At 36.7% G+C, this 20,931-nt stretch overlaps 1 protein-coding gene across 4 annotated transcripts in view; it reads left to right on the top strand.

Moving 5' to 3' along the window:
* The window catches only part of CKAP5 (cytoskeleton associated protein 5), a 131,449-nt gene that overhangs the window by 24,854 nt on the left and 85,664 nt on the right, over window positions 1-20,931 (top strand). For all 4 annotated transcript variants that reach the window (XM_077114587.1, XM_077114589.1, XM_077114588.1 and 1 more), the window contains exons 2-3: window positions 17,038-17,131; window positions 20,414-20,607. In XM_077114587.1, the coding sequence (XP_076970702.1) occupies window positions 17,075-17,131; window positions 20,414-20,607 (251 nt within the window). In that variant the 5' untranslated portion in view covers window positions 17,038-17,074. The remainder of the gene's footprint in view (window positions 1-17,037; window positions 17,132-20,413; window positions 20,608-20,931) is intronic.

Below are 20,931 nucleotides of genomic sequence, written 5' to 3'. Positions count from 1 at the left end.
GGTATCTCACTGTGGTTTTTGTTACCTATTGCAGTGTATTTATCATCACAATTGACTTTCTTTTTTTGTGAAAAATAACATATTCAAAAACAATAAATTTCAAAGCCCATTGCAATCACTGTGGTTTTAATTTGCATTTTCCTAAAGGCTAATGATGATGGGCATCTTTTCATGTGCTTATTGGCCATTTGTGTATCTTATTTTGTTTGCCCATTTCTAAAATGGGTTGTCATCTTTTTGGTGTTGCATTGTTAAAGTTCTTTCTATATTTTGGATTGTTAAGACCTTATCCATTATGTGATTGGCAACTATTTTCTCCCATTGCATAGGTTGTTTTTTCACTTTCTTGATTTCTTAAGGTCTTAATATTGATGAATCAAACTTATCTATTGTTTCTTTTGTTGTTCATGCTTTTGGTGTCATGTCTAAGAACCCATTGCTCAATCTCCCGTCATGAAGGTTTGTCCTTATGCTATCTTCTGTAGGAGCCAAGGGTTAAAACAAGAGCTGCAGAATTTGTTGGGAGCAGCTGGCGGGCAAGAAAGTGAGGAGACAAGTTATTTGCTTAATGGAGAACAGTCTGGGAGAGAGAACGTTTGTTTTGTCTTAAGCCCCAGGTGCTTTTTGGTCATCTTAAGTAAGCACTCTGTATTCTCACCAGGTGCATACATACTCTTTGTCACGTGAACCCTGCAGTATATAAGCAGGAACCAGTTAAGAATAAAGTTGTCTGATGGCGCTGGTCTGTTATCGCTGAGCTTCAGACCACCTGAACCCATCCGTGTCTGTCTTTCATTCTTTCTTTCTCATCATTCCTTAATATCCTTCGAGCTCCATTTCATAGGAAGCAATCTTCTAAGAGTTTTATAGCTCTTATATTTAGGTCTTGGATCCATTTTTTTTTAATGTTCATAACTTTTTAAAATTGTATAATATAACATATATACAAAGCAAAGAAAGAAAAAAGCTATAGTTTTCAAAGCACTCTTCAACAAGTAGTTATAGGGCAGATCCCAGAGTTTGTCATGGGCTAAATAGGTGGCTAGAAGGAATATTTTTTTTATCATCACAATCGACTTTTCTTTTTTATAAAAAATAATGTATATACAAAAAAGCAATTAATTTCAAAGCACAGCACAACAACTAGTTGTTGAACAGATTTCAGAGTTTGTTATGGGTTACAATTCCACAATTTTTGGTCTTCACTTCTAGTTGCTGTAAGATACTGGAGACTAAAAGAAATAACCATTTAATGATTCAGCATTCATATTCATTTGTTAAGTCCTAACTTCTCGTGTATAACTCCACCATCACCTTTGATCTTTCTATCCCATTCTTTAAGGGTATTTGGGCTATGGTTATTCTAACTTTTTTCATGTTGGAAGGGGCTGTGAATAGTATGGGGTAGGGAGGTGGAACTAACTGGTGTTCTGGAGAAGCTGGGCCCTCTAGGTTTCAGGGTTTGTCTGGTTCAGGGACCCATCTGGAAACTGTAGGTTTCTGGAAAATTACCTTAGTGCATGGAACCTTTGTAGAATCTTACATATTGCCCTAGCTGTTCTTGAGGATTGGCTGGAATGGTTTTAGTTGGGGTTTGGCAAGTTATGATAGGTCGCAATGTCTAACTGAAGCTTGCATAGGAGTGACTTCTAGAGGTCTTGGATCCATTTTGAGTTAATTTTTATATGGTGCGAGGTGGGGGGAGGGTCTAATATCATTCTTTTGCATGTAGCTATCCAGTTTTTTTCAGCATCATGTGTTGGAAGAAACTATTTTTTCTGTACTGCATGTACTTAGCACCATTTGAAAAATCACTTTGCCATTGATGTGTGGGTCTATAGGTGGACCTTCAGTTCTGCTCCATTGATCATTTTGTCTATCATTATGCCAGTACTACACTGTTATCATTCCTGTAGCTTTTATAGTACAATTTGAAATCGTCAAATTGTCAGTCCTCCAGTCTTCTTCCTTTTAAATATTGTTTTGACTGTTTGAGGCTCCCGTGCAATTCCATATAAACTTGAGGATCAGGTTTTCCATTCTTGCAAAAAAAAGGCTGCTGGAATTTTGATAGAGATTGTGTTGAATTTGTACATTGTTTTGGTTAATTGTTGACTGATATTAACAATATTAACTTCCAGCCCATGAACATGGGATGTCCTGCCATTCATTTAGGACTTATTTAATTTCTTTCAGCAATGTTTTTTTTTAAATTTTTTTTATTTATGAATTTAAAACAACAAACAAAAATATTAACATCATTCCATTCTACATATACAATCAGCAAGTGTTTTTTATTTACATTTTTTATTAGCATATATAATATAGCATATGTACAAAAAAAAACACAGTACATTGGGTTATAGTTCTACCATTTCAGTATTTCTTTCTAGCTACTATAAGACACTGAGACTAAAAAGAAATATCAGTATAATGATTCAGTAGTCATAATCACTTGTTAAATCTTGTCTTCTCTGATGCAGCTCCTCCTCCTCCTTTGATCCTTCTCCAACTCTTTAGGGATATTTGGGCAATGACCATTCTAACTTCATGTTAAAAAGGGGTATCCACATTATAGGATAGGGGCGTGCTGCTGGTTGATGCCCTTATAGAGACTGGTAACTCTGGGTTCCAGGGTTTATCTGGCCTAAGACCCATTCAGCATGTTTTAAAGTTTTCAGTGTACAAGTCTTTTGTATCCTTGGTTAAATTTATTCCTAAGTATTTTTTTTTCACATGGTATTATAAATGGAATTGCTTCCTTTCCTCTTCAGATTGCTCTTTGCTGTATATAGGAACAACAGGGATTTTTTGTGTTAATCTTGAATTGTTTTTAACATTTTTTAGTGTATGTTCAGTAGCATTAATGACATTTACAAGGTCAAATTACCATCCATTACTCAAAACTCTTTCATAACCACAAACAATTAGCCATTAAGCAGTAAATCCCCATTTCCGCCTCCCCCCCCCCCCCGTCGGTCGTAATGCTAGATATCTCAGATAAATGGAATCATATAATATTTGTCCTTTCGTGTCTGGCTTATTTGACTAAGCGTAATGATTTTAAGGTCCATTTGTATTCTAACATGTATCAGAACTTCATTTTTTTGTGGCTGAATAATATTCCATTGTATGGCTATACCATATTTTATTTATCCATTGATCTCTGATGGACACTTGGATTGTGTCTACCTTTTGGCTATTGTGAATCAGGCTAATATCATTAGCTAGAACTGCGTCCTGTCTTCAATTCTTTTGTGTATATATATATATATATAATATATATATATATATATATATATATATATCTTGCAGTAGAATTGCCAGGTCATATGGTAACTCTACATGTTGCTTTTTGAGGAGCCATCAGACTATTTCCACAGCAGATGCATCATTTTAAATTCTCACTACCAGTGTATAGGAGTTCCAATTTCTCTGCATCCTTGCCAACACTTGTTTTCACTTTTTTCATAATATTCATTCTAATGGATATGAAGCCCAGTCTCATTGTGGTTTTGATTTGCAAAGAAATTCAAGGTTAATAGCATATGTAATTTTCCTACTAATGATCCTTCTAAGTCTCCTTTTTGCTTTTGACGTAAATTCCTAATTCCTTAATACTGCTTTATAAGGCTTTCCAGACTCTGACTGTATTAGTTAGGGTTCTCAAGAGAAACAGAATCAACAGGGAACACTTGCAAATATAAAATTTATAAAACTGTCTCACGTGACCATGGGAACGCAGAGTCCAAATTTCACAGGGCAGACTGTGAAGCCGACGATTCCGATGGAAGGTCTGGACGAACTCCACAGGAGAGGCTCACCAGCCGAAGCAGAAAGAGAGCCTGTCTCTTCCGAATCCTCCTTAAAAGGCTTCCGGTGATTAGATTAAGCATCACAGATTGCAGAAGACACTCCCCTTTGGCTGATTACAAATGAAATCAGCTGTGGATACAGCTGACGTGATCATGATCTAGTTCTATGAAATGTCCTCATCACAACAGACAGGCCAGCACTTGCCCAACCAGACAAACAAGTACCACAACTTGGCCAAGTTGACACATGAACCTGACCATGACACTGACCTTGCTTATTCACTCTTTAGTCTCACTTTGCACTAAAAGTCTCACTTTCCTTGTGTTTTATACTTTAACCATACTGAACTTTTTTCAGTCCTTCAATCTACCATAGTAAAAGAAATTAGAATAGATACAATGAAAGTTTCTAAACACTTGGCTCAATTTCTGTATTCATCTTATCTCTGAGTGATAGCAGTTTGTGAACCAGTACGTGTTCGGAGCATACTTTGAAATGTACTTCACCACGTGGATAACATTTACAAACAAAATACTGAGTGAGAAAGCAAATTACAGAAAACTAAACGGTTTATTAACAAGCACAGCTAATTTTGTTTAAGTATATGTGGATAAATGACTATGCCATAAAACTAAAACTTCAGTAAGTTCTTCTTTGGGAAGAAGGCTGGGATAGGAAAGACACAGACGCAGCGATGGTATTGGTAGTGTTTCAGTCTTAGATTGGGGTGGGGGTTGATGTGTGGAATTTACTGTAATGCTTCATAGCTCATATATGTCGCATATATATTCTTACATATGTCACACATTTTATTTTAAAATTAAGATATGGGTAAAATTAGTAGAGATATCCTTTTCTTAATACATCCTGAAGGAAGGTAAACAAAAAGAGCAAGAGCCCCAGTGTCACATACACAAACACTGCATCCATTATTTCAGTGCCTGGGGGAGCTTTGGTATGAAGCAGTTGTTTCCTTTGGATAGAAAGAAACAAAATCAAGACAAATTTTTAAAAACCAGAGTATAAAGTTGAAGCTGTTATATCTAAATTTTTTCCTTGTTTTTTTTATTAATTAAAGAAAAAAAGAAATTAACACAACATTTAGAAATCATTCCATTCCACATATGCAATCAATAATTCTTAACATCATCACATAGATGCATGATCATCATTTCTTAGTACATTTGCATCGATTGAGGAAAAGAACTAGCAAAACAACAGAAAAAGATATAGAATGTTAATATAGAGAAAAAAATAAAAAATAATAATAAAAAAAGAAAGAAAAAAACAAAAGACACAAAAACAAACAGACAAACAAAAACTATAGCTCAGATGCAGCTTCATTCAGTGTTTTAACATAATTACATTACAATTAGGTATTATTGTGCTGTCCATTTTTGAGTTTTTGTATCTAGTCCTGTTGCACAGTCTGTATCCCTTCAGCTCCAATTACCCATTATCTTACCCTGTTTCTAACTCCTGCTGGTCTCTGTTACCAATGACATATTCCAAGTTTATTCTCGAACGTCGGTTCACATCAGTGGGACCATACAGTATTTGTCCTTTAGTTTTTGGCTAGACTCACTCAGCATAATGTTCTCTAGGTCCATCCATGTTATTACATGCTTCATAAGTTTATCCTGTCTTAAAGCTGCATAATATTCCATCGTACGTATATACCACAGTTTGTTTAGCCACTCATCTGTTGATGGACATTTTGGCTGTTTCCATCTCTTTGCAATTGTAAATAACGCTGCTATAAACATTGGTGTGCAAATGTCCATTTGTGTCTTTGCCCTTAAGTCCTTTGAGTAGATACCTAGCAATGGTATTGCTGGGTCGTATGGCAATTCTATATTCAGTTTTTTGAGGAACCGCCAGACTGCCTTCCACAGTGCTTGCACCATTTGACATTCCCACCAACAGTGGATAAGTGTGCCTCTTTCTCCGCATCCTCTCCAGCACTTGTCATTTTCTGTTTTGTTGATAATGGCCATTCTGGTGGGTGTGAGATGATATCTCATTGTGGTTTTGATTTGCATTTCTCTAATGGCCAGGGACATTGAGCATCTCTTCATGTGCCTTTTGGCCATTTGTATTTCCTCTTCTGATAGGTGTCTGTTCAAGTCTTTTTCCCATTTTGTAAGTGGGTTGGCTGTCTTTTTGTTGTTGAATTGAACAATCTCTTTATAAATTCTGGATACTAGACCTTTATCTGATATGTCGTTTCCAAATATTATCTCCCATTGTGTAGGCTGTCTTTCTACTTTCTTGATGAAGTTCTTTGATGCACAAAAGTGTTTAATTTTGAGAAGCTCCCATTTATTTCTTTCTTCAGTGCTCTTGCTTTAGGTTTAAGGTCCATAAAACTGCCTCCAATTGTAAGTTTCATAAGATATCTCCCAACATTTTCCTCTGTTTTATGGTCTTAGACCTAATGTTTAGATCTTTGATCCATTTTGTGTTAACTTTTGTATAGGGTGTGAGACATGGGTCTTCTTTCATTCTTTTGCATATGGATATCCAGTTCTCTAGGCACCATTTATTGAAGAGACTGTTCTGTCCCAGGTGAGTTGGCTTGACTGCCTGATCAAAGATCAAATGTCCATAGATGAGAGGGTCTATATCTGAGCACACTATTCGATTCCATTGGTCGATATATCTATCTTTATGCCAATACCATGCTGTTTTGACCACTGTGGCTTCATAATATGCCTTAAAGTCCGGCAGCGCGAGACCTTCAGCTTCGTTTTTTTTCCTCAGGATACTTTTAGCAATTCGGGGCACCCTGCCCTTTCAGATAAATTTGCTTATTGGTTTTTCTATTTCTGAAAAATAAGTTGTTGGGATTTTGATTGGTATTGCATTGAATCTGTAAATCAATTTAGGTAGGATTGACATCTTAACTATATTTAGTCTTCCAATCCATGAACACAGTATGCCCTTCCATCTATTTAGGTCTTCTGTGATTTCTTTTAACAGTTTTTTGTAGTTTTCTTTATATAGGTTTTTTGTCTCTTTAGTTAAATTTATTCCTAGGTATTTTATTCTTTTAGTTGCAATTGTAAATGAGATTCGTTTCTTGATTTCCCCCTCAGCTTGTTCATTACTAGTGTATAGAAATGCTACAGATTTTTGAATGTTGATCTTGTAACCTGCTACTTTGCTGTACTCATTCATTAGCTCTAGTAGTTTTGTTGTGGATTTTTCCGGGTTTTCGACGTATAGTATCATATCGTCTGCAAACAGTGATAGTTTTACTTCTTCCTTTCCAATTTTGATGCCTTGTATTTCTTTTTCTTGTCTAATTGCTCTGGCTAGAACCTCCAACACGATGTTGAATAATAGTGGTGATAATCCTTGTCTTGTTCCTGATCTTAGGGGGAAAGTTTTCAATTTTTCCCCATTGAGGATGATATTAGCTGTGGGTTTTTCATATATTCCCTCTATCATTTTAAGGAAGTTCCCTTGTATTCCTATCCTTTGAAGTGTTTTCAACAGGAAAGGATGTTGAATCTTGTCAAATGCCTTCTCTGCATCAATTGAGATGATCATGGGATTTTTCTGCTTTGATTTGTTGATATGGTATATTACATTAATTGATTTTCTTATGTTGAACCATCCTTGCATACCTGGGATGAATCCTACTTGGTCATGATGTATAATTCTTTTAATGTGTTGTTGGATTCGATTTGCTAGCATTTTATTGAGGATTTTTGCATCTATATTCATTAGAGAGATTGGTCTGTAGTTTTCTTTTTTTGTAATATCTTTGCCTGGTTTTGGTATGAGGGTGATGTGATGTTGGCTTCATAGAATGAATTAGGTAGCTTTCCCTCCACTTCGATTTTTTTGAAGAGTTTGAGGAGAGTTGGTACTAATTCTTTCTGGAATGTTTGATAGAATTCACATGTGAAGCCGTCTGGTCCTGGACTTTTCTTTTTAGGAAGCTTTTGAATGACTGATTCAATTTCTTTACTTGTGATTGGTTTGTTGAGGTCATCTATTTCTTCTTGAGTCAAAGTTGGTTGTTCATGTCTTTCCAGGAACCCGTCCATTTCATCTAAATTGTTGTATTTATTAGCATAAAGTTGTTCATAGTATCCTGTTGTTACCTCCTTTATTTCTGTGAGGTCAGTACTTATGTCTCCTCTTCCATTTCTGATGTTATTTATTTGCATCCTCTCTCTTCTTCTTTTTGTCAATCTTAACTAAGGGCCCCTCAATCTTATTGATTTTCTCATAGAACCAACTTCTGGTCTTATTGATTTTCTCTATTGTTTTCAATTTCATTTATTTCTGCTCTGATCTTTGTTATTTCTTTCCTTTTGCTTGCTTTGGGATTAGTTTGCTGTTCTTTCTCCAGTTCTTCCAAGTGGACAGTTAATTCCTGCATTTTTGCCTTTTCTTCTTTTCTGATATAGGCATTTAGGGCAATAAATTTCTCTCTTAGCACTGCCTTTGCTGCATCCCATAAGTTTTTATATGTTGTGTTTTCATTTTCATTTGCCTCGAGGTATTTACTAATTTCTCTTGCAATTTCTTCTTTGACCCACTCGTTGTTTAAGAGTGTGTTATTGAGCCTCCACGTATTTGTGAATTTTCTGGCATTCCGCCTATTATTGATTTCCAACTTCATTCCTTTATGATCCGAGAAAGTGTTGTGTATGATTTCAGTCTTTTTAAATTTGTTAAGACTTGCTTTGTGACCCAGCATATGGTCTGTCTTTGAGAATGATCCATGAGCACTTGAGAAAAAGGAGTATCCTGCTGTTGTGGGATTTAATGTCCTATAAATGTCTGTTAAGTCTAGCTCCTTTATAGTAATATTCAGATTCTCTATTTCTTCATTGATCCTCTGTCTAGATGTTCTGTCCATTGATGAGAGTGGGGAATTGAAGTCTCCAACTATTATGGTATATGTGTCTATTTCCCTTGTCAGTGTTTGCAGTGTATTCTTCATGTATTTTGGGGCATTCTGGTTCGGTGCATAAATATTTATGATTGTTATGTCTTCTTGTTGAATTGTTCCTTTTATTAGTAGATAGTCTCCTTCTTTGTCTCTTTTAACTGTTTTACATTTGAAGTCTAATTTGTTGGATATTAGTATAGCTACTCCTGCTCTTTTCTGATTGTTATTTGCATGAAATATCTTTTCCCAACCTTTGCTTTCAACCTATGTTTATCTTTGGGTCTAAGATGTGTTTCCTGTAGACAACATATAGAAGGATCGTGTTTTTTAATCCATTCTGTCAGTCTATGCCTTTTGATTGGGGAATTCAGTTCATTAACATTTAGTGTTATTACTGTTTGGATAGTATTTTCCTCTACCATTTTGCCTTTTGTATTATATGTATTATATCTGATTTTCCTTCTTTCTACACTCTTCTCCATACCTCTCTCTTCTGTCTTTTTGTATCTGACTCTAGTGCTCCCTTTAGTATTTCTTGCAGAGCTGATCTCTTGGTCAGAATTTCTCTCAGTGACTTTTTTGTCTGAAAATGTTTTAATTTCTCCCTCATTTTTGAAGGACAATTTTGCTGGATATAGGAGTCTTGGTTGGCAGTTTTTCTCTTTTAGTAATTTAAATATATCATCCCACTGTCTTCTAGCTTCCATGGTTTTTGCTGAGAAATCTACATATAGTCTTATTGGGTTTCCCTTGTATGTGACGGATTGTTTTTCTCTTCCTGCTTTCAAGATCCTCTCTTTCTCTTTGACCTCTGACATTCTAACTAGTAAGTGTCTTGGAGAACCGCCTATTTGGGTCTAATCTCTTTGGGGTGCGCTGCACTTCTTGGATCTGTAATTTTAGGTCTTTCATAAGAGTTGGGAAATTTTCAGTGATAATTTCTTCCATTAGTTTTTCTCCTCTTTTTCCCTTCTCTTCTCCTTCTGGGACACCCACAACACGTATATTTGTGCGCTTCATATTGTCATTCAGTTCCCTGATCCCCTGTTCAAATTTTTCCATTCTTTTCCCTATAGTTTCTGTTTCTTTTTGGAATTCAGATGTTCCATCCTCCAATTCACTAATTCTAGTTTCTGTCTCTTTAAATCTACCATTGTAGGTATCCATTGATTTTTTCATCTTTTCTACTTTGTCCTTCACTCCCATAAGTTCTGTGATTTGTTTTTTCAGTTTTTCTATTTCTTCTTTTTGTTCATGTCTTCTTCATGTCCTCCCTTAATTTATTGATTTGATTTATTGAAGAGGTTTTCCATTTCTGTTCGTATATTCAGCATTAGTTGTCTCAGCTCCTGTATCTCATTTGAACTATTGGTTTGTTCCTTTGACTGGGCCATATCTTCAATTTTCCGAGCGTGATCTGTTATCTTCTGCTGGCGTCTGGGCATTTAATCAGATTTCCCTGGGTGTGGGACCCAGCAGGTTGAAAGATTTTTCTGTGAAATCTCTGGATTCTGTTTTTCTTATCCTGCCCAGTAGGTGGCGCTCGTGGCGCTCGTCTGTCTGCGGGTCCCACCAGTAAAAGATGCTGTGGCTCCTTTAACTTTGGAAAATTCTCGCTGTAGGGGAGGGTCGCCGGCCGAAGCGGCTTGGGGGAGTGCCAATTCAAATCTCCCAGCCGGCCTGGGAATCCGCGTGTGGGGAGGGTTGCCGGCCTCTGCGGCTTGGGGGAGCGCCTGTCCAAATTTCCCAGCCGGCCTGGGGCGCCAAGCATGGTGGGGGGGCGCCGGCCTCCGTGGCTTGGGGGAGCGTCTGCCCAAATTTCCCAGCTGGCCCGGGGCGCCAAGTGTGGCGGGGGGGCACTAGCCGCCGCGGCTTGGGGGAGTGCATATGCACCGTTCCCAGCCGGACCGGGAAGCCACGTGTTTGGAAGATACCCCGGTCGCCGGTCTCCGTGGTTTGGGGGTTCTCCGATCCAATTCTCCCAGCTGGTCCAGGGGGCTGCGCATAGGGGTGGCGCGCCAGCCGCCGCGGCTTGAGGGGACCACCTGTCCAATTCTCCCAGCTGGCCCGGGAAGGAGGGAGGGAGGGACTCCGGCCGCCTGCCGCCCCGGGGAAGCGAGTGCCCCTCGGCGATCTCACCGCAGCGGGTTCTCCCAGCCAGTCAGCCGTTCCAGAATGGGGTACGCTGTCTTCTTGGTTTCTGTCGTGGCTCCGGGAGCTGTTCTGTATCGTTTCTACTTCCCTAGTAGCTGTTCTGGAGGAAGAACTAAGACCCGCACGTCTTACTAAGCCGCCATCTTCTCCAGAAGTCTCCGATCCTTCTGTTTCTAAATTTTATGTAAGCATAGCCTTTTCCCTCATGTTTGTAAAAGAAAAATGAAACCAACAGCTAAAGAAGAAAAAGTATTCTAGTGGACTCCGGGAAACCAACAGTCAGATATTATTGTTCACATACTCTTGCTTAAAGAATGTTTTCAGAGATTTCATTGAGTGCTTGTTTTTGAAAACACAGAAAGGAAGGATTACTTTGTACTTCAAACTTTTTTTTTTAACTTTTTTTTATTAATTAAAAAAAATTAACAAACAAAACATTAAGATATCATTCCATTCTACATATACAATCAGTAATTCTTAATATCATCACATAGTTGCATATTCATCATTTCTTAGAACATTTGCATCGATTTAGAAAAATAAAGACAACAGAAAAAGAAATAAAACGATAATAGAGGAAAAAAAGATTATACGTACCATACATGTTACCCCTCACTTAGATTTACCACTAGCATTTCAAACTAAATTTATTTTAATATTTGTTACCCCTATTATTTATTTTTATTCCATATGTTCTGCTCTTCTGTTGATATAGTAGCTAAAAGGAGCATCAGACACAAGGTTTTCACATTCAGAGTCTCATTGTGAAAGCTATATCATTGTTCAATCATCATCAAGAAACATGGCTACTGGAACACAGCTCTACATTTTCAGGCAGTTCCCTCCAGCCTCTCCATTACATCTTGAATAATGAGGTGATATCTACTTAATGGGTAAGAATAACCTCCAGGATAACCTCTCAACTCTGTTTGGAATCTCTCAGCCATTGACACTTTGTCTCATTTCCCTCTTTCCCCTTTTGGTTGAGAAGGTTTTCTCAATCCCTTGATGCTAAATCTTAGCTCATTCTAGGGTTTTTCTTAGTCCCTTGATGCTGAGTCTTAGCTCATTCCAGGATCTCTGTTCCATGTTGCCAGAAGGTCCACACCCCTGGGAGTCATATCCCACACAGAGGGGGAGGGTGGTGAGACTGCTCGTCATGTTGGCTGGAGAGAGAGGCCATATCTGAGCAACAAAAGAGGCTCTCTTGGGGGTGACTCTTAGGCCTAAATTTTAAGTAGACTTGACCTATCCTTTGTGGGGTAAGTTTCATATGAACAAACCCCAAGACTGAGGGTTCAGCCTATTCTTTGGTTGTCCACATTGCTTGTGAGAATATCAAGAGTTCAACTTGGGGAAGTTGAATTTCTCCCCGCTCTCACCATTCCCCGAAGGGGTCTTGCAAATACTTTTCCAGTCACTGATCAAATCACTCTGGGATTCATCGGGGCATCACTCTGGACAAACCAACAAAATCTCATGTCCTACCTGAGATTCCAGTGTACTTCAAACTTTTGATAAGAGTGTAACTTAGAGTTCTTTTACCCTTGCTGCACTTAAGAATTACCTGGGGAAACTTTTAAATTCACAGATCTAGGAACTAATTTTTATTGTATTTATAAATATATCTATTTGTGTACAATGCATTGAAAATTTAAAAGACTAGTTTTTCAGTACTGAAAGTATGAGCACTGTTTTGTTCCTTTATTTTCACAGCTGTGTAATATTGCACCCCAGGTAATATTTATTCATTCTCCTTTTGATGAACTTGTAAATTGTTTCCAACTTTTGGCTACTGTGAACAATATTGCTATAAACTTCCTTGTATAAGTATTCTGGTGCAGTTAACTTGAAGAATGGAGTTGCTGGGTAATAGAGATGTACATCTTCACTCTGGATAATGTAATACTGTTTTCCAGACTGTTTTACTCCTAACTCCCACCATTGCTGTATTTGAGTTCCTCTTGATTTTCTATTAAAGTTTGACTTTCACTCTAAAACGTACTTCTGTTTTTCAGGGGTCCTAGGGATTTTGGAGAGAAGTCTTAATGAAAGTTCTACAGATTCTAATAAATTTCTAGAATTCCATCTTTATATTTGAATATATAACTTTCCCTGGGATAGCTTTTTCATTTTGATGGGAGGCAATAATACGTAATGTAAGAGTCATATAGACTTAAAAATCCTCATTTGGTTTTACTGCTTGTTTTTTCCATCGTTCTGGTAACTTTGTTAATTCTGGGAGCCTAGAGTGTAAATAGTGGAACTATCTATCTTTTGTCTAGTTGTTAGTACGAAATGAATTAACATGTTTAAAATGTACTTTGCAGAGTACCTGGTTCGTAGTAGTTTATTTATTCAACAATATATATTGAAAATATATTATGTCAAGCTAGAACTTAGGAGGAGAAAAAAGATTTGTTGTGTGGGGGGTGGAGGGGGGCGGTTTATATGTTATTTATGAGATTGAGAAATTCGGGGGAAAAAATTAAATGTCCAGTAGTAGGATTAGCAGTTATGGTACATTCATAAAATGAAGTGCTGTGCAGTCTTTACGTATCATGTTGTCAAATGTAGGAAAATATTAAGTGACTGTTTAAGAAAAAGATTATAAAATAGGATTATCCCATATATTTTCATATGATTTATACACTACCTGTGCATTGAAAAAAGTCTGAAATGACACATACTTGAGTTTTCATTATTCCCAGTGGATGACGAATTTGTGACTTAATACTGTGTATTTTCTGCGATTCCCAAATTTTTTTGCAGTTATTTAATACTACATTTTTTTTTTGTTTTTGCATGGGCAGGCACCAGGAGTCAAACCTGGGTCTCCAGCATGGCAGGCTAGAACTCTGCCTGCTGAGCCACCATGGCCTGCCCATTATATTACTTTTATAATCAGGAAAAAAAAAAAAAAAAGATTATCTAAATGAATGGCATAGAAAGGGATGTTAACAGTAAACTTTACTAAGAAATGGTTTAGTATAAAGAATATATAGCAGGGTGCTGAAAATAGATGGTAGTATTTCAAAATTTCAACTTATGTGTGAGACTAAAACAAAAGTTTATTTGGTACAAAATTTATATTTTGACTAGTGCATTTCCTAATATAACTTATGTAGATAGCTTGATTGAACACCATAAGTACTTGGAATCTTGGATAGGACATGAAATTTTGTTGATTTGTCCAGAGTGATGCCCTGATGAAACCCAGAGTGATTTGATCAGTGAGTGGAAAAGTATTTGCCAAGTCCCCTTTTGGGGAGTGGTGAGAACGGGGAGAAATTCAACTTCCCCAAGTTGAATTCTTGATATTCTCACAAGCAGTGTGGACAACCAAAGCTATAGGCTGAGCCCCCAGTCTTGGGGGTTGTTCATATGAAACTTAACCCCACAACGGATAGGTCAAGTCTACTTAAAATTTAGGCCTAAGAATCACCCCCAAGAGAACCTCTTTTTGTTGCTCAAATGTGGCCTCTCTCTCCAGCCAACCCAACACGCAAACTCACCACACTCCCCCTGTCTACGTGGGACATGACTCCCAGGGGTGTGGACCTTCCTGGCAACATGGGACAGAAATCCTAGAATGAGCTGAGTCTCAGCATCAAGGGATTGAGAAAAACCCTAGAATGAGCTGAGACTTGGCATCAAGGGATTAAGAAAGCCTTCTTGACCAAAAGGGGGAAGAGTGAAATGAAACAAAGTGTCAATGGCTGAGAGATTCCAAACAGAGTCCAGAGGTTATCCTGGAGGTTCTTCTTACACATTGAGTAGATATCACCTTGTTATTCAAAATGTAATGGAGAGGCTGGAGGGAACTGCCTGAAAATGGAGAGCTGTGTTCCAGTAGCCATGTTTTTTGAGGATGACTGTGTAATGATAGAGCTTTTGCAGTGTGACTGTGTGATTGTGAAAACCTTGTGTCTGATGCTCCTTTTATCTACCTTGTCAACAGACGAGTAGAACATATGGAATAAAAATAATAGGTGGAACAAATGTTAAAATTTAAAAAAAAAACATATAGGACTCATTCATCAACGAGTTGATTTTTTTTTTTTACTAGTTTATATAAGCATTTTGACTAGGATCAAGTATACTAGGTTTAGGAAGAGAGCTGGGTAGCATTGAAATTCTCTATATTGATTATATCCCGTAAGGAATTTTAGATTAATTGAAAGCATAACTCTCTCTGAACCTCTTTTCTTGACTTTTTAAAAAGCTAGGTGATACAACTCTTCCGTTTAATTCTAGTTCTGTCATATATCTAAAAAGTTCCCATTTGGGAAAAATATATAAGTACTTTTTTTTGTTTGTTTAGTTTTAAGCAATTGTGTTCATCCTTTCTAGGTAGATTTAGGTGGTTTTGTTTTGTTTTTTACTTTTTTAAAATTATGAAATATAACATATAAAAAATGCAGTAAGTTTCTAAGTACATCTTAACAAGTAGTTATAGAACAGATTTTAAAGTTTGGCATGGGATACAGATGGACAATTCTTCATTTTTTCTTTTGCTCCAACACTAGAGACCAACAGAAATATCAATATAATGATTCAGCAGTCAAACTCATTTATTAAATTCTATCTTCTGTTATACTCCTCTTTAAATAACATATATACATAAAAGCAATAAATTTCAAAGTACGTGGCAACAATTAGTTGTGGAACTAATTTCAGAGTTTGGTATAGGTTACAATTCCATGACTTTAGGTTTTTATTTCTAGCTGCTCTAAAGTATTGGAGGCTAAAGGAAATATCAGTATAATGAGTCGGCACTCATAATCATTTGTTAAACCCAAACTTCTCTGTATAACTCCACCATCATCTTTGATCTTTCTTCTGCTCTTTAGGGGTATTTGGACTATGCCCATTCTAACTTTTTCATGTTGGGAGAAGCTGTCAATAAAATGGGATGGGGAATGGAACTTGTTAATGTTCTTGAAGGGCTGGCCCCTCTGCATTTCAGGACTTATATGGTCCAGGTGCCCATCTGGAGGTTGTAGGTTTTGAAGAATTACCCTAGTGCATGAAACCTTTGTAGAATCTTATACATGGGCCTAGGTATTCTTTTTTTTTTTTTTTTTTAAAGGAAAGACAGAGAGAAGGAAGGAAGGAAGGATAGAAGGAAGGGAAACATCTTTTTAAACATTTTCTTGTTTTATTGTATTTTGTTTCTCCGTTTTTGTTACATGGGCTGGGGCCGGGAATCGAACCGAGGTCCTCCGGCATAGCAGGCAAGCACTTTGCCCGCTGAGCCACCGCGGCCCGCCCAGGCCTAGGTATTCTTTAGGATTGGCAGGAATGGTTTTGGTTGGAGTCTGGCAGGTACAATAGGTAGCAATGTCTAACTGAAGCATGTGTAAGTGTGACCTCCAGTTTAGCCTCTCGACTCTTTTTGAACTCTCTCAGCCACTGATACCTTAATTGTTCTACTTCTCTTCCCCCTTTTTATTAGAATGGAATTGTTGATCCCGTAGTGCCAGGGCCAGACTTATCCCTGGGAGTCATACCCCACCCTGCCCGGGAGACTTGCATCCCTGGATGTCATGTCCTATGCAGGGGGGAGGGCTGTGGTTTCACTTGCAGAGTGGGGCTTGGAAAGAGAGAGAGAGAGGCTACATCGGAACAGCAAAAGTGCCCCTCTGAAGGTGACTCTCGGGCACACCTATAAAGAGGCTTAACTTCTCCACTACATACATAAACTTCCCAAGAGGCCAGCTTCAAGATCATAGGGCTTGGCCTCTTGATTTGGGTGTCCCCAGTGTTTGGCATGGTATCCTGGTGTTTCTCCGGTGGTAAAATTTAATAGTTCCATATTTTTTCTCCCATTCCTCAAGGGGCTTTGCCAATACTTTTTAATTATCCAGGCATTATATGAGCTATACAGGATTAAGGGCTCTCATTCTTATCTGGACTCTCTGTCTTTGGATTGTTTAAATGATCTATCCAGACAGGCTGAGTTAGATTTGGGTTTTTTGACTGACTTTTTAAAAATGTTCTATTAAAAGGATTAAAAGGGGTCCAACCAAAGAATGGGCATTTTACTCTTATTGTTACGTGCGTGATAAAATAAGAATCTTAGAAAAGTCATTTTGTCTTAAGAGACTTGTTTGATTACTAGAGTTAATAGGTATCTGTTTTTATCTGGCCAGGAATTATTCGTAATTCTAAGGAGAAACTGGGAGCACAATGGGAGATGACAGTGAGTGGTTGAAACTGCCAGTTGATCAGAAATGTGAACACAAGGTAAGAATTTTCTGGAACTCAGATTTCGGTGTCATCAACTTGTTTTATCAGCAGTTATATTATTAACTTACTTAGGAGCATGTGAAAACATTACTAGTTTCAGAATTGCTGATGCCTTTTTAAATATTTTATTTCATTGAAATGTGCTTTTCTAGCTCAATAAAGGTATTTTTTTGAATCTTTGGAAATAATTCAAAGAAGATACACGAGTAAAGTGAAAGCAGGTTGTACCTGTAAAGTGTTATTTGCTGACTAGTTTTTTTTTTTGAGTGACTAGTTATCTTAATCTCCTGTTGCATATGTACAGTGTTCTCAGAGTAGCTAAGTATTTAGTAATATTTCACTATCTAGAAACTTTCATTTGGACTTGTGTTCTGAATTCTGCCATAGAACTCCAGCATTTTTTAGGTGCTTTGATCTATATAATCTGTATTCCAATATCTACCATCAGAAGCTTCCAGTCTTTTTATTCTGGTTTATTTTATTTTACGCTAAGGAGAAAACTTATATTTACTTTATTGTCATTTAGTGGGTATTTTTTCAAATTATCCTGTTTTCTCCAACTGTACTTCTAAGTTCTTTCATTTTCAATCATTCTTAAAACAACAAATAACTGTCATGTAGTAGATTATAGATCTTCATTTTCCCCCTCTTGTAAATTTACTTAAATTAATAAAGAGGGTTCTCAGACTAATCCTCTGAGGTTGTTGGCAGTTCTTTAAAGTTTGTTTTGAATCTGATTATTCAAGATTTGGGGTTGATGACTGCTAAAAATACATAATAGATGTATTAATCCACATGATTGTTTACATACAATTGTATATAATAGAGTAGAAATTTGGAGACCAGGTCCTTACATCCTCCATAGAGCTACTTTTTACCCTCCATAATAAGTTAGCTGAGGTCATATATTGTATCAATTGTAAAAATCAGTTTATCTCTTCAGATAAAGCCAGATTAACTGTGACCTGGTTCATTTTAATTTATTAAATATATTATGTAATTATATACTATATAATTTCAACTAAATAGATTTTGAGGGGAGAATTTTGGAATCTATGTAGAATTTTAGCTATTATAATGTTTTTTTTTTTTTTTTGTAGCTATTGTCTTTTCTCACAGTAAAGGGCAGACAAAATAGGTAAATTTCTTGAAGACTGTTCTAGTTTGCTAGCTGCTGGAATGCAATATACCAGAAACAGAATGGCTTTTAACAAGGGGAATTTAATGAGTTGCTAGATTAAAGTTCTAAGTCTGAGAAAATGTCCCAGTTAAAACAAGTCTACAGAAATGTCCAATCTAAGGCATCCAGGGAAAGATACCTTGGTTCAAGAAGACCGATGAAGTTCAGGGTTTCTCTCTCATCTGGAAAGGCACATGGCGAACAAAATCACAGTTTCTCTCTCAGCTGGAAGGGCACATGGCAAGCAAGGCATCATCTGCTAGCTTTGTCTCCTGGCTTCCTGTTTCATGAAGCTCCCTGGTAGGCATCTTCCTTCTTCATCTCCAAAGGTCGCTGGATGGTGGACTCTCTGCTTTGTAATGTCGCTCTCTCTGAATCTCTCATTCTCCAAAATGTTTCCTCCTCTATAGGACCTCAGAAACCAATCAAGACCCACTCAAATGGGTGGAGACATGTCATCCCCCAATCCAGTTTAACAACCATTCTTGACTAAATCACATCAACCAGGGAGATGATCTCACTACAGCTTCAAATACACAGCATTGAATAGGGATCACTCCACCCCTTTGAAATGGGATCCATATCAAAACATGGCTTTTCTTAAGGGGCACACCTCCCCCCAAACCAGCACAAAGACTTTGCAATTTTTCATTGGTTAGTATGTACGAAGAGTTTTTTAATCCAATAAGAATTGGTGGATTTTTTTTTTCCAGTTGTGTCCCTGCTGTTGCCTATATTATGTGTTTTTGAAATTGAAAGGAACGTTTTCACAATTACACAGTCACATTAAAAAGCTATATTATTATGCAATGGTCTTCAAAAATCAAGACTACTGGAACACAGTCCAGCAGTTTCAGGAACTTCTCTCAGGGAAACCTTTTCCTGAGTCTACCAGAATAGGCCTCCTATTATGCAGTTTCATAGCACCAAGTCCCTTTTTCCTTATGGCACTTACCACTGTTGATTTTGCATTTATTTATATGATTGTTAATGTCCTTTTTTACTACTAGAATATAAGCTCCACAAGGGACAAGCCTATGTTTTTATATATTAAAGTCTGTTGAATAAATTAATGAAAACAGAATAGGTCAGTAAATGTGTCTGAAATTTACTAAAACAAATAAATTATTGATCAGAAGATTTCTCAGTGTAGTATAAGGCTGCCTAATGATTACACCAATACAACTGAAAAACAAGATACTTTGAAGGTTAGGCAGATTCAATAGGGTGAGTTCTCCATGTTTGAATTGTCACGTCTAATACCATATTATAAAGATGTTAGAACTAATCCTTGGATATAAAGTGAGATACTTTTTTTTTTTATGAGTGATATACTTTTATCAAGACCTGTTACGAATTTTAGATGGTCTTGGCAGAATGTTGCAAATGTTAAACTTATAAGAAAAGGTTTATTGGCTAATATTTTTTTTAATTTATTTATTAATAAAAAAATAAAGAAACAAAATAAAACAACATACATAATCAGTAATTCACAATATCATCACTTAGTTGCATATTCATCATTTCTTAGAACATTTGCATTAATTCAGAAAAAGAAATAAAAAACAATAGAAAAAGAAATAAAACGAACACAGGAAAGAAAAAAAAGATTACATGTACCATACCCCTTACCCCTTGCTTTCATTGATCACTAGCATCTAAACTAAATTTATTTTAGCATTTGTTCCCCCTATTATTTATTTTTATTCCATATGTTCTATTCCTTTATTGACAAAGTAGGTAAAAGAAGCATCAGACACAAGGTTTTCACAGTCACACAGTCACATTGTGACAGCTGTATCATTATTCAGTCATTCTCAAGAAACATGGCTACTGGAACACAGGTCTACATTTTCAGGCAGTTCCCTCCAGCCTCTCCATTACATCTTGAATAACAAGATATCTACTTGATGCATGGCTAATAGTTTTTGAAAACTGAATTTCCTGAACTTCCTTTTTGTTTCTAGTCATGGGATCTTTTGTTCAAATTACCCAATATGATAAAGATATTTTTTCTTCCCCTCCCCCCCCAAAATTTAATAGATAATATTACATTAAAATGTAATTATATTTTGTTTTAAAAATTATTTTTCTTATAGTTGTGGAAAGCAAGGTTAAGTGGTTATGAAGAAGCCCTGAAGATCTTCCAGAAAATAAAAGATGAAAAGAGCCCAGAATGGTCCAAATTTTTAGGATTGATCAAAAAATTTGTAACTGATTCCAATGCAGTGGTTCAGTTGAAAGGATTGGAAGCTTCACTTGTTTATGTTGAAAATGCCCATGTAGCAGGAAGGTACGTAGTTGCTTACCAATTATTTTGATTAAAAACTCCTGTTACCAAACTTAATCCAGAGATTAAGATGAATTTAATGTATATTTATGTATGACTGTTTTAGTTACTAATACTTCTAAAATATATTAGTTTTCTTACTTTAATAGCTCTTGGATGCTTGTTTTTCATTCAGTATTTATCTGGTCTTACAAGGACATGAGCACTCTAAAGAGGTGGAGATCAGAAGTCACATCTTGGGTTTTACCTCAAAGCTTAAAGAGCAAGTCATTTTCCTTTTCTGCCTTTTATGTGGAAATTATTCTACACTAAGAGGGAAAGTGTTAG

Source organism: Tamandua tetradactyla, chromosome 8 (genome assembly GCF_023851605.1).
Source record: "Tamandua tetradactyla isolate mTamTet1 chromosome 8, mTamTet1.pri, whole genome shotgun sequence".
Taxonomy (NCBI): Eukaryota; Metazoa; Chordata; class Mammalia; order Pilosa; family Myrmecophagidae; genus Tamandua; species Tamandua tetradactyla.
The sequence above is the reverse complement of the archived record's forward strand: the minus strand, read 5'-3'. Positions and strand labels throughout refer to the sequence as shown.